At 43.2% G+C, this 13,643-nt stretch overlaps 1 protein-coding gene across 1 annotated transcript; it reads left to right on the top strand.

Annotated features, from left to right (window-relative positions):
* Window positions 1-8,589: 8,589 nt before the first annotated feature.
* Window positions 8,590-9,300, top strand: LOC124623049 (glycine-rich cell wall structural protein 1.8-like; the record flags this gene model as incomplete). Its single annotated transcript, XM_047148842.1, has 1 exon — window positions 8,590-9,300. A coding segment is annotated over one exon (711 nt), but the record flags the coding sequence as incomplete, so codon positions are not given.
* Between the last annotated feature and the right edge of the window lie 4,343 nt (window positions 9,301-13,643).

Raw genomic sequence — 13,643 nt, 5'->3', positions numbered from 1 at the left:
ATCTGTAGGTACAGATCTTTCGGTGAGCGAGCGGTTGCATATGATTGCTAAGTAGGGATCTATTGTATCAGCGTAATCTGAAAGGAACCTAATCGGCATACAATCTGGACCTGAAGACTTGCCCGTATCAAGCGATTTGAGTTGCTTCGCAACCCCTAAGGCATCTACTTCTAAGAAACTCATGCTAGCAGCTGTTCGTGTTTCAAATTCTGGAATATTCCATTCATCTTCCCTGGTGAAGGAATTTCGGAAAACTGCGTTCAATAACTCCGCTTTAGCGGCACAGTCGTCGGTAACAGTACCATCGGCACTGCGCAGCGAAGGTATTGACTGCGTCTTGCCGCTTGTGTACTTTACATACGACCAGAATTTCTTCGGATTTTCTACCAAATTTCGAGACAATGTTTCGTTGTGGAACCTATTAAAGGCATGTCGCATTGAAGTCCGTGCCAAATTTCGCGCGTCTGTAAATTTTAGCCAATCTTCTGGATTTCGCGTTCTTCTGAACTTCGCATGCTTTTTCCGTTGCCTCTACAACAGCGTTCGGACCTGTTTTGTGTACCATGGGGGATCAGTTCCATCCCTTACCAATTTATGAGGTATGACTTTCTCAATTGCTCTTGCTACTATATCTTTGAATTTGAGCCACATCTCGTTTACATTCACTGGCGCTTCAGTTTCCTCAGTTGGTTGCTGTCGTGGTCCGAGGCTGATTCAGCTCGCCACGATCCCTGCATAACCACTGCAACCTATATCCAACTGAAACCTCTACTGTAGTCATCATCTGGTCTCTCTCCGCACTTTTAACCTCAGTACCAAATCAACTATCCCTTGACTCCTCATGATGCGTCAATTAACCTGTCGCTTCTATTCCTTCACTTATTACATAATTTTTTCAAGTCATTCGATTCATTATTTACTCATTTCGATTCGTTATCTACTCAATCAATCCATCTAATCTCCAGCATCCTTCTGTTCTATCACTTTTCAAAAATATCCTGTTCTCTCAACTGCTCATCGATCACTTTCACTTTTGTATGAGGTTACGCTCTAGACAAACACGTTCAGAAAAGACTTCATTATGGTAAAAGTAATAAAATATTGTTTTTTATGATACAATCATAACAGGTTTCGGCCTTCAAAGCCTATGGGCGGCATTTGATGAACAACCATTTGTGATCGTATCATAAAAAGGTCACTGATTTAAAAAAAAGCTTGGATTCTTATTAAGTGTTGACATAGTTCTCCGTGCAGAAATGCGTTTCTTACTACCACCTTTCTGCATTTTGTGTCCTCTCTACTTCCATACTCTAACTCCCTTAATATAGCTAGATTTAATTCGACCCTTGTTTTACTTTTGTCAGCATTAATCTTCCAACCTATTCTCAAAACACTGACCCATCTTGCAAGTCCTTTGCCATCTCTAACAGAATTACAATGTTATCAGAAAACTTCAAAGATTTTATTACTTCTTCCTGAACTTCAGTACCCTTACCAGATTTCTGTTTATTTTTCTATACTACTTGCTGAATGTGCACTCTGTTTCACTCGCTTGTGCCTCATTTTCTTGTAACTGCAGTCCGCTTTCTGCACGATCTGTGGATAACGTTTCGCTCCCCTCCCTAAATATTTTTCCTTTCTTCCTGAGAGTTTCAAATGGCGTATTCCATTCGAAACTCTAAAAATCTTACTATAAATCTATAGATACCATAAAGGCAGTTTTGTCTTTTTCGAACCTTTGTTCTAAGATGAGTTGTAGGGTCAGTATTACGTCCCTGCTTCTTGCATTTTACCAGAATCCAAACAGATATTCCCTGAAATCGACTTCAGAAATTTTTTTTCTGTCCTTCTGTAATTAATTTCTGTTAGTATTTTTTAACCAGAACTAATAAGATAGATGGTTAAATAATATTCACACCTCCAGTACTTTACTTCTTTGGAATTGCGACTGTTACATTCTTCTTGAATTGTGAGAGTGTTTCACCTGTCTCACATATATTTCATATCATGTGGAATAGTTTTGTCATGGTTGGTTCTCCCAAGGTCTTTAACGATTCTAAGACAATATCGTACACTTTTGGTGGTTTCTTACAATTCATGTATTTCAGTATTCTGTCAAATTCTGCTTGTGTATAGAAAGAAGTTTTAGGTCTTTGAACTAATCTGCTAGTGTCTTCCAGTTCTTTCATTCTTGTGGTAGTCTTTCGATTTCCACATACGTCTTATCAACAAGATTATGGATAACACGATTTTACATGCCAATTTCTATTTGCCCCCACAGTCCTTCTTCGAGAAGTTCTCAGCAGGAATCTGTAGATCTCGTTGTGGCATGAACGCTTATTCTTCTGAGATGTTGTCTCAGACAGTCTTCTTGGTCGAATACTAATGGCTTTTCTTATCACGATCTTCTCTAGTATCGGTCTCAAACACGGTAATAAAGCTATATTATAATGTAAAAATAATTATATCATTTTCCCAGTGAGTGAGTCAGTCTAGTGGCGTTGTGTCGCTTCTCCCTGATAATCAAATTGTCCATTGTGTGACGTTTTACAGTTCTTGTACAAATCACCAGCCGATTGCCTAATATCTCCCGGAAAGTACTCCCACTGCCTGACGGAGTACCACCATCACAGAATCGCGAGGTATACAAAATACATGTTTGAGATCTCAGTTACGCACCCTCTGTAGACGACCGTCATGCGCATCGGTCGCGATTCCCCTGACAGCTCCAGTGTATTCCGGAACTAGGCGTAGCTGTGTCTTCTACGGAACAATTCTGAGTTAATGTCGGTGTGTTTAACGTCGAAGCCAGTTTTAAGATGTTTTTGATACATCTACAGATTTCAGATTGATCTATTCTTTCTTTTGACAAGGATTTTCTACAGAGTTACTTCTTCACCTCTTCTTTCTAGAAAAAGTCAGTCCAAGCGTCTTGTAAAGCAGCAAAGCGCTTTCTATGGGAATTAAACGTCATTGTGAAAGCATGTTCTCTCAGAAGCGCCACAGGGGTCATTCCCATGCTCACTGTTGTTTTCCTCGTATCTCAGTGATATTTCGTCATCGGTTCCGTCCGTCTTCAAATATCATTTCTAAGTCGTCGAACTCCAGTTTTATCAAAGTGCTACACCTGAAGAGATCAATACTACGATATTTCTTGAGAATGATGATCTTTCAGTGGTGAGATGGTTGTAAAATCTGGGACTTAAATGGGAAAAAGTCCAAAACAATCTTAGTGTCCGCCTTATATTAATAAGTTATGAATTCCACAAACATTTGCCTCTATTCTAGCCGACGGTATTCCTGTAACTCGTCAAAAACAGTGAAAACTTGAATGTAACTTTGGATGAGCATCTCAGCCGGGAGAAAATAGTATCGCCGCGTGCAAGAAGACTTCCGCTTGCCTTCATGCTCTTAAAAAGTTTCGGAACATCTTTCCACAAGATGTGAAACGTAAACTTGTCGAATCACTTGTTCTAACAAACCCCCACTATAGCAACGAATCTGTCTATTTGACCATGTCAGTGATTCATACGCCCCACTTAGGTTGGCTGCTAACGGGTAAGGTAGGCGACTTGAGCACTTCATCGGCTCCTCACTGCACGAATACCCCGATATGTCTCATCGTAGATTAAGCACCTTCCACTTCATCAGTATCAAAACCCCTGATATCATTTGCTGAGAACCCTAGCTATCCCCATTCGTTAAAAAAAGTTAAGAAGCTGAAGCATTTCCTTCTTTTACCTTCTTAAATTTTGTCGATGTGTGGTAGAGTATAAGAGGAGTGAGATTCTGCAAATTTCAGTGATAAATGATGTTCTTCTTGTATTACGACGACGTTCTGAAAAATAATTTCCCCGGATTTTTTATGTGAAAACCCTTTAAGCTTTTTAAGTAAAACACACGTTATTTATATTTTACATCTTTACTCTTCATGTGTACATACATGCAGCCCTCTGCCGCTAGAGTGATCCAAATTGTAGAACATAACGTTGCAGTGAGAAATTTAAGTACGTAGGTATGTGGGGAAACAACTTTCGGTAACCGAGTTTCTAGCCGCAGAAGAGTTCGTCCACACCTGAAGTACCTTCTCCTTCAGCATAACAATTCCAGAGCACACATCAGTGCTCCGACATTTGCAACGACCTGACGCCTTGGATTCATTGTCATCGATCATCCTCCATACACTCCCGACACGGCCGCAACCGAATTTTATGTTTGCAAAATTGAAAGAACACCTTCGAGGACTTTAGTTAAATAGTGATGAATCGGTGCAGACGAAGATGAGGTTGTGCCTCCGTCAACAAAGTCAAACATTCCACAGTGACGGTATGAACAAACTGGTCTATCGCTGGGAGAAACGAGTTCATCGCCAGAGTGACTATGTTGAAAAATAAATGTGCAGATTAAAATGTCGATGCAAATGTTGATGTAAAATGTTGATAAAGTTTGTTTTATTGAAAAAAACTTTAAGAGTTTTCACATAAAAAACATCTAGGCATTACTTTTAAGCGCGTCCCCCGTGCATACACGTAAATTGAGAGTGACAATAGGCTGAAGCCCTGCCTCCGTTCTTCGTAAAAGATGCTTATCTTTATTTATGTTTCAGCTTTGGATGTTTTTTTGCTCATAGGTTGATCACGCCTTTAGATTGACCGCCCGCTATTCCATTGACATTAAGTAAACACCGCTACGTATTCATTCATCAACCTTTCCTTTACATAACTCAGTAAATCAAATGACTGGGAAGTAAGACCTTCGTGGAATAGTAGCCCTGTACTTCTACCATTAGACCAGGAGGTGACCAGTTCTTTGCTACGCGTACTTTCTCTAGCTCATTCTTCAGCAAAATATTGTCCCTTTCCAGATACGTTATTTCTTCAATCACGCCATTCAACTAAAAACTTTATAAATACCTTGCCAAAAGTGTAAATTTCGTATGCAATCGTTGTGTATGATATCACCTACGATATCAGACTCAAAATAGAAAACTTTTTCTTTATTCGTACGCACTTCAAGCCTCATCTTTTCGAAATGTGAGTTGTTTGCCTCAGACGTAACACTTTCCTACAGGAGTTTGTGATAAGCGCGCTTATACTGAATAATGTAATTTCGTATTAATGATTACAGGAGAAGCGAGAAGGTGGAGTCTTGTGCTAGAACATGTCTTACCCCTGTTAATAACTGCCAACGGCGCTTCCTGTAGACTGAACAACACCCTACAACTCCCCAAAAATTCAAAATGCTCGTATGTAATGATAATTGTTCAAAATGCGAAGTTAATGACTTTTGTTGGAGCAACGAGGTGATGTCTAATTTACGTTACACTGTGACACAAGTTGCGGCGAAAAGGGTTTATTTACCATGGAAATGTTCGTGGCAAGAATAACGATTCAAAGCGCATGTCCATAATGACACATTTTAAGCATTTCATCGAGATAAGGTTATTTTTTTCATGTCGTGTGCCATAGCCACAAGTTTATTAAAAGACTGTCAGATTTTGTAGTATGATCACAGTAATGTATTTTCACACTGTCAGCTTTCAAGTGTTTACTCAAGTGATTTGTATTGCATTACGAACAACCTCGTATTTTACAAAGTTACTCTGTATGGGTGTATACAATGTATGTCTTTCACGTTCACATTACAGGGTTAGATTGATCAGAACTAATGGCGAGCAATACCGTGGGGAATAAGTTAATTCCAGAACTACAACAGTGAGCGCATTGCGTGTGGTGCACAGGAAATGCTGTAGTCCTCCTGGCATCCTTCATACAGTCAAATATTCGCACTCCTGCTCAGTTTCAATACTGATTAGTCAGGTGTAAACAGTATAGCAGAAAGGGTAATATTGAAGAACAGGTGATAAAGTGGCACAGGGAGCAAGTGGGGCAGTTCTCCCAAGTAGTAATAAGAAACCCTGGTGCCTGACTTCATAAAATGTATCGCTACGTAAATTTATCATGAACAGAATGACCCCTGCCTTGTCAAACAGCATGGATTTCGAAAGCATCGATCACCCGAAACCCAACTTGTGCTTTTCTCAGAAGACGTCGGGGAGGCCATGGATCAAGGGAATCAGGTAGGTTCATATTTGTGGACTTTGAAGAAGCATTTCCCTCGGTACCACATCAGAGTTTATCAGCAAAAGCACGATTGTACGGAGTATCTAAAAAAATTTGTGACTGGGTTGAGGATGTCTTGGAAGGTATGACACGTCATATTACCGTTGATGGAGATCCTCAACAGAAGTAGAACTGTATTGGCACCCTTGTTGTTACTGTTGTTTATTAATATGTTAATGAACAGGTGGACAATATTAATAGTAACTTGATAGTTTTCACATATAATGCCGTTACCTATAGAGAAATAATACTTGAACAAAAGCTGTAGAAATAGTCAATCAGATCTTGATAAGATTTCAAAATTGTGCAAAACTCGGCAGCTTAATAAGCTGTACATAAATGCAAAATTACCCACTTCACAAAACGGAAAACATAATATTCTATGACTGCAATATAAATTATTCACAATTATAATCAATTATCTCATATAAATACATGGATGTAACGATTTGTAGAGGTATGAAATATAGTAATCACATAGGCTCAGTTGTAGGTAAGGCAGATGCAGACTTCGGTTCTTTGACAGGAAAATGGAGTCAGTCTACAAAAGAGACTGCTTAAAAACTTGTAATTGCCATCTTAGATTATATGATAGGTTTATGGGACCCACAGAGAATGAACTCACGGGGGATATAAAACTTACACAAGGAAGGGCGGCACAAATGGTCACAGGTTTGTTACACCCACAGGAGTGCTTCACGGAAATGCTGAAACAGTTAAACTGGCAGACTCTTGAAGAGGTAACAAATCATATCACTTAAGCCGACTTACAAAATTTAGAGAACTGTATTAAATCCAGAGATATCCTTCGGCCCCCTACGCATCACTCCCGTAAGAACCGTGAAGACAAAAGTAAACTAATTACACACGCAAAGAGGCATCTAAGCAGTCTTTCTTCCTACGCTCCACGCGCGACTGGAACGAGTAGGAAGGCTATTATGCAGTTCAATGCAAAGTATCCTTTACGATGTACTTGATGGTGGTTTGAGAAGTACGTATCTAAGCGTACATATAGCTGTATCAGTTACATACGAAAAATTATGCAAAATAAATTTCACAACTACGAGGGTGTTATCTGCTACTATTTTAATTATTTTCATTTTTTATTTGACACCGTCTAGTGAATACAGTATACATTCTTCAAAACTGAAGTGGACGGAAGCCTACATAGAGAAGAGATTTGATTACAAGTGCTAAATTACGGCTCCAGTTACTGTAGCCAAAGTGACGTCAAACGGCTTGTATTTTTAATATTGCCATTTAAATTTCAAAATGCTCTCAGTTTGTTATTCGCTATATCTGGATTAGATAACACTATAATTCTGTCGAATTGTAGGAAAATCTTTAATTTCGTGCAATATTTTACTGGCTATGATAATTGTAGCACCATGTAGGAACCATTTGATATGAGTGGAATGTGCTGCACATATGGAGTAGTACCGCAAAGAAAATTATACGAGTACATCTGTGGGCATCGTGGGAGGTAACTGATCTACAATACCACTCATCGAAACTTATTATACATAATATGCAGTACACAACAAGAATTATAGTTATTCTCGTGACATCACATGTTTCGGCTTCCCCATCTCACAACCAAACTACCACCTCCAAGACTAACCTGCATAGGTTACCATAACCTACAATTCCAAAAACCATATAGTCGAAAAAAAAATATTGTCTGCATTCTGTCTTTGCCCGCGTATGGCGTTCCTTGCCACATCATCAGTGCATCACGGATCAAAGCAGACGTCCAGTATCGTAAATTAAATCGAACCAAATGAAGCGGTCGAAGAAATAAAAACTTGTTATTGAGTGAGGCATTCAGTATTATTGAAAAGTTGTAGCGTATTTTAAGAGGATGTTGTCCCATAGCTCGTGAATATTTGAAAAAAAGGTCATGATTTGCTGACAACAGTGGCTGATGAAAATTCCTTTATTGTACAACCATTTCTGGTACACAGACCATCATTAGGTACCGTAAAATATTTACAGCAGCTTAGAAGGCGATATAAAATTAATAGAGTCAAGTAATAAAAAAATCTATGATGCAGGATCCATGGTTATATAGCCTTGTAAGCCTCTGTAAATTGTCATACCTGGTGATGGTTTTAAAATAAAGGAATTCTCATCAGCAGCTCTTGGCGATGGATCACGATGTTTTTCGAAAATTTGTGAATTCTAATACATTTGGTAATAATGAGATGTGGTTTTGGTTTCTGTTGACAGCTACTCATTCGAGACGTACGAGACGAAGATGGTGCCCGCTGAGAGCGCCCCGCGGCGCAAGGTGATGCGGAGGCCGGCAGCCATGGTTGAGCAAACGGCCGAAGAGGTGGCGGCGGTCTCGGAGTCCAAGGTGTCTGAGGACCTCGCGCCCTCCGCTTCGCGCCACGGTGGCGGCGGCGGTGGGGGAGGAGGTCACGGTGGTGGCCACGGAGGCGGTCACGGAGGCGGCGGTGGAGGCCACGGAGGTGGAGGCGGTGGTCACGGAGGCGGCGGTGGCGGTCACGGAGGTGGAGGTGGTGGAGACCACGGCGGCCACTGGGAAAAGGGCGGGGGCAAGAAGCACCACTCCGACCACCACGAGAGCGCCGGCCACAAGGGCGACAAGGGCTACAAGGGCCACCACTCGTACGAGAAGGGTGCCAAGGGCGAGCACGACAAGGAGGGCCACAAGGGCCACTACGCCGACCACGGCGGCAAGAAGAAGAGCCACCACGAGGACGGCGGACACTACGGCGAGCACCACCACGGCGAGAAGGGCGAGAAGGGAGCCAAGTACGGCGAGGGTGGCAAGCACTCCAAGGGCCACAGCACCAAGGGAGGACATTCGGTGCACAAGAAGGACGAGTACGAGAAGAAGCACGAGTTCTACGACGAGCACCACGAGGGTGGCGAGCACGAGAAGGGCGGCGAGTTCCACGCCCACCACGAGGCCAAGGGCGGCGGCCACAAGAAGGGCGGCCACCACCACGGCGAGCACCACGAGGCGCACCACGGCAAGAAGGGCCACCACGAAAAGGGCGGCCACCACGACGACCACAAGGGCCACAAGTCCGCCGGCGGCCACGAGGAGCACCACGAGCACAAGGACGACTACGGCAAGAAGGGAGGACACGACGAGGGCAAGCACTGGGGCTACAGCTCCGGAGACGGCGGCGGCGGCGGCGGCGGTGGAGGAGGAGGTCACGGAGGCGGTCACGGAGGCGGCGGCGGAGGCCACGGAGGTGGTGGTGGCGGTCACGGCGGCGGTGGCCACGGAGGTGGAGGCGGCGGAGGTCATCACCGATAGGAACGCGTCCTGCAGCGCAGCACCGAAGGTTCTTTTTGAAGCCTTCACGTCTGTGATGCCGCCGTACGGTGGCCTATCGACTACGACTTGTGCGATTACGCGCGCTGATCGTCTCGTGTACAAGGTCTGCCCCCTCTGACACGTCCTACCTGTGTACTGTGTCCTAGTCTTTCCTTACGCGGTACCGCAAAAATTTGGCCTGATGTATTCTCTACATCTCAGTAGACTCGCAACTAATCTGTGATAATATCCAACTAGATCTGTCTTTCCCAATACCGTTTAGCTGGCTGTCACATTTTCCAGTCAGACAAAAATAATTCTCTTTTTCTCTTCCTAATATGACGATAAAGCCCACAATTTTTTTCGCTGAATATGTCGTAGTACAGTAAATCGGACGTTACATAAACGGTATTATCTAAAAAGTCATATTCCTAGCCTGATGTAGCGATGTCTCTCACACTTTCTTCATGCAGTATGAATAATTACGAAAAGCTACAGTAGCTGACAATGTATCAACTTATTCGACGAACTCGCTTCATTTATACTCATATACTGACTGACGTTCGTTGCATCATGCATCTCGGTCGTTCCCTGTTACATAATATAATCCTGTTGCTTGTGAAATACGTCACACTAGTTACATAAATTTCCCTTTTTCCCTTACTACTGAGCAGTCAGTAGTTGCTCATAATCTGTGATGAAGAGTGTAATTGTTAGTTTATAAATGTTACAAAATAAAAGTTATAACTTCAAAATAAAATCGTCTAATTTTGTCTTTCCCTCCTACTATTCACAGCTTTACTTACTATATCTTCAGTATGTACTAAGTATGAATTAATGCTGCGAAGTGAAAAATATAAAGTGTAATATAAGCTATTTACTCAGGACATGAGAATACCATGCCAGACCTAAAACTGATGAGAAATCGCTCGCTCCAGAAAGTGGAAATGTAATGACAGGTTCTTCTGTTAGGTGCCTCTACTAAAGGCCATACTGAATCAGGTGACCAGCTGCCATCTGTGAGGAAGAACCAGGTTGAAATGTTGATTTTCGTAACTATTTTTTCACATATTAGGCTCTTTCACAGCTGCAGACTTGACAAAATTATGTGGTGGCACACAGTCTTACTTCCTGTAAGGAAAGTCAGCAAAGTGAATCGTTATGTGGATGAGCTAGAAACCAAGCAACATTCGATCCAGCGAAGGACAGCGTAAACACGGTTGAAGAAATTAAGGAGGATAAGAACAACAAATGAAAGGAATGATTTTTAGATTTTTGACGTAAAGGGATAGCCCACTATTAATTTGTTCCACATTATATCACAGTCAATCAATATTAATAAGTTCAAGTCTTAAATTTTTGTGTGGGCACTACAGAAAAAACGGTCCACATTCCGGGGATCGAAGGACTAGCTCTTACACCACTAGAAAACTCCCATTCACAGGGCTATCAGATAGCTTTTAGCCAAAAATAAAGTGCAACTGTTTCGCACTGACCCTACCACCTGTTCTAACCCTTGTGGTTTTGCCTCGTTCTAGAAAAAAAAGGATCCAAAAGCAAAGCATTTCCAGGTGGTGTGAAACAAATATCACTACAAACCTTCGCACTGCTTGAAAAGATGTTCTCTTCAATGGGTTCCGTTATTTAGTGTTAGTTTACAAATACAGGGTGATTTTACTATATGGAGATAAACTGCAGGAAACGATCCCTGACAGTACAAGAAGCAAAAAATGTCATATCCGCACTTGACCGGGAATGCATGGTGTCAATAGTACTGAGTATTTGTTAATTTACCGTTCCTGTACAGATCAATGCTGTAGGACATGCTAAGTGAACATCATCGTTAGACAAGTGTTAGAAGCGGCCCCACAAGCCTCGACATATCAGCGAATACACCGGAGCAGCTACTAAAGCATATGTTCAAACGCGCTACCCCACAAGTTTATAAAGTCACAGGCAGCATGAACGCTTTGGTCAAGCGTTTGCATGTCCCGATGGGTTCCGCAGACCCGACTTCTTTCAAATGATACTGCTGTGCCTCTGTTGTTCAGAAGTATGAAGCAAAGTTCCTACAGACATGCATACATGTCCGAAGCAACAAGAACTGCGGTGACTGCAGCTGACGGTTGTTCGTATCGGCAACTGCGGATGAATTTCACGTATTACACAACGGCTGTAGTCGCCGTAGTGCCTGTTCTTGCACGCATGACCGAAGGAACATTGCATTGTTCTTGTTAACAGCACAAGCTCTGTAATATCGTATTTATCCACCGAAACCGGGCAAGTGACTTTCAAGTAAAGCGTCTCGCCGTACAGAGGTATACATAGTGGATGTATGAGGAGACACATGGTTGAATACATATAGAAGTTTGAGTGTGGGAGTGAGACGTGCTGCGATAGCGTAAGACTAAGCTGACCGCTCACCTTAAGAAGGATTTCCGGGACCGAGACCCTGTTAGGCACAAATTTTCACTGTCGTCATTCCATTGTCCACATTCGTGACTGCGAATACATTTAACGACGTCTTTCAGGTGGCCCCACAGGTGGAAATCTAAAGGGTTGAGGTGCGATGACCAGACGGGCCATGCGACTGGATCACATCGGTAGATCCTTCGGCCAGGGTGGATGTTGTCGAAATGCCACCGTAGGGCAGTGCGCAAGTGAACAGGAGCACCTTCATGTAGCCCTTCGAACCGGCGGTGCTTGTCGCTGCTGTCATAGGATGGGGATCTCCTTAGCCCTTAGGCGAGTGTTGTAAGAGTTGCGATACCGCTCCTCTAAAAGGCAGTCTCATCTGTGAATGAGATGGATGACGGGATTCCCAGCACCGTGGGGGTGTGTGCAGCGAACCAGTGACAAAACGCTCGTCACGGAAGCAAGTCCGTAGGTAATAACGACTGCACGCATTGTACGTGAAACAGATAGTGGTAGTTGTCCTGGAGAACGTTCCACACGGTCGTCTGGCCCACTCCATGCTGCGAACCACCTGCAAAACACTGTGGTGATAGCGTGTCATATTCTACAGTGTGCGACATCTGTATTTCCGAGGCTTATATACGTACCAGGCGCATCTGCCTTTCTTCATTACCCATTGCTGTAAATGATCATGTCTCACACAAACGACGATGTACTGTTGCAAACAATTTGTAGCTGTTTGCTCTTGGCGAGACATACTTTTCTCAGTACAGTGATGCCACCCACCCATTTCCATTTGACTGTCCGTACGCAAGGATCATGTTGGCCTGCTCCTAGTCGGTATATCGGACGGTCACCTCTCAGAGCGCTGCGCTATACGACGCACATCCACACCAAGGTCAGTCGGCACCTTTATTTTTTTTTTTCCATCAGGCAGCGAAGTGGATGCGCCCTAGTACCGATCGTGAGTGTACCAACATTACTGACCTCTTGAGTGTGGAGCTAAAACAGTGGTACAGAAAAAAAAACATTGGCACTTGTGTGGTCTGTTCTCACGTGTGCGTTCATTCACTGAAAGCTGCACTGTCAACATCTTTTATCTCAACTTCCCAGTGGGTACCTCCCTTGGCACCCACTTCTAGATACAAACCCATCAAACCCATATGATTTTTTTTGTTTTTTGTTCGTTAATCGAGGTGCCGTCCCATCTTGAAAGTGATCCTCTGGCAGCAACGCTCCAACCGTGCAATTCGATGCTGCGGCGTGAGTGGAAGATGGGATGGAGATGTGTGCGCCCGTAGTATCACTGCTAATAACGGGCTCACGAGCTAACGCCTGGTTACGATCCGGCGATCCTGGCTGTCGTCTGTGCTGTGTGGACGTCCAGAACCTCGTTTAAGGGTGTGAAAATGTTCACGTGACCAGGTCCAACTTGTTTGTTAATTCTCCGAAAGGATCATACTGCCACTCGGAAGGCCACAATTTAACCCCTTTCAAACACCCTCAGTTGGCTGTAGGAAGCACGACTGCATCTCCGTGGTTGGTTGCCTACTTGCTTGATGCGTTTGCACCACGCTGAGCCTTCTGCCGCCTGAGCATTTCCTATTAAAGGGCAGACACAGATGTTTTTGTAGCTACGCCACTACGCTATCTGTAGGCGGACGATGTTGAAACCATCATCAGTCCATCTACTATCCCACAGGTGGCATAAGCCGTCATCTGAAGGAAACAGACGTCGTCTCTCCAGGTGCGCTAATTTTTTTTTCGACAGTGTATTGTTGAGGTACGTCAGAAATATCTTGGAAGTTATG

This window comes from Schistocerca americana, chromosome 7, assembly GCF_021461395.2.
Source record: "Schistocerca americana isolate TAMUIC-IGC-003095 chromosome 7, iqSchAmer2.1, whole genome shotgun sequence".
Taxonomy (NCBI): domain Eukaryota; kingdom Metazoa; phylum Arthropoda; class Insecta; order Orthoptera; family Acrididae; genus Schistocerca; species Schistocerca americana.
Note: the sequence above shows the minus strand (reverse complement) of the source record. Positions and strands in the feature narration are given on the sequence as shown.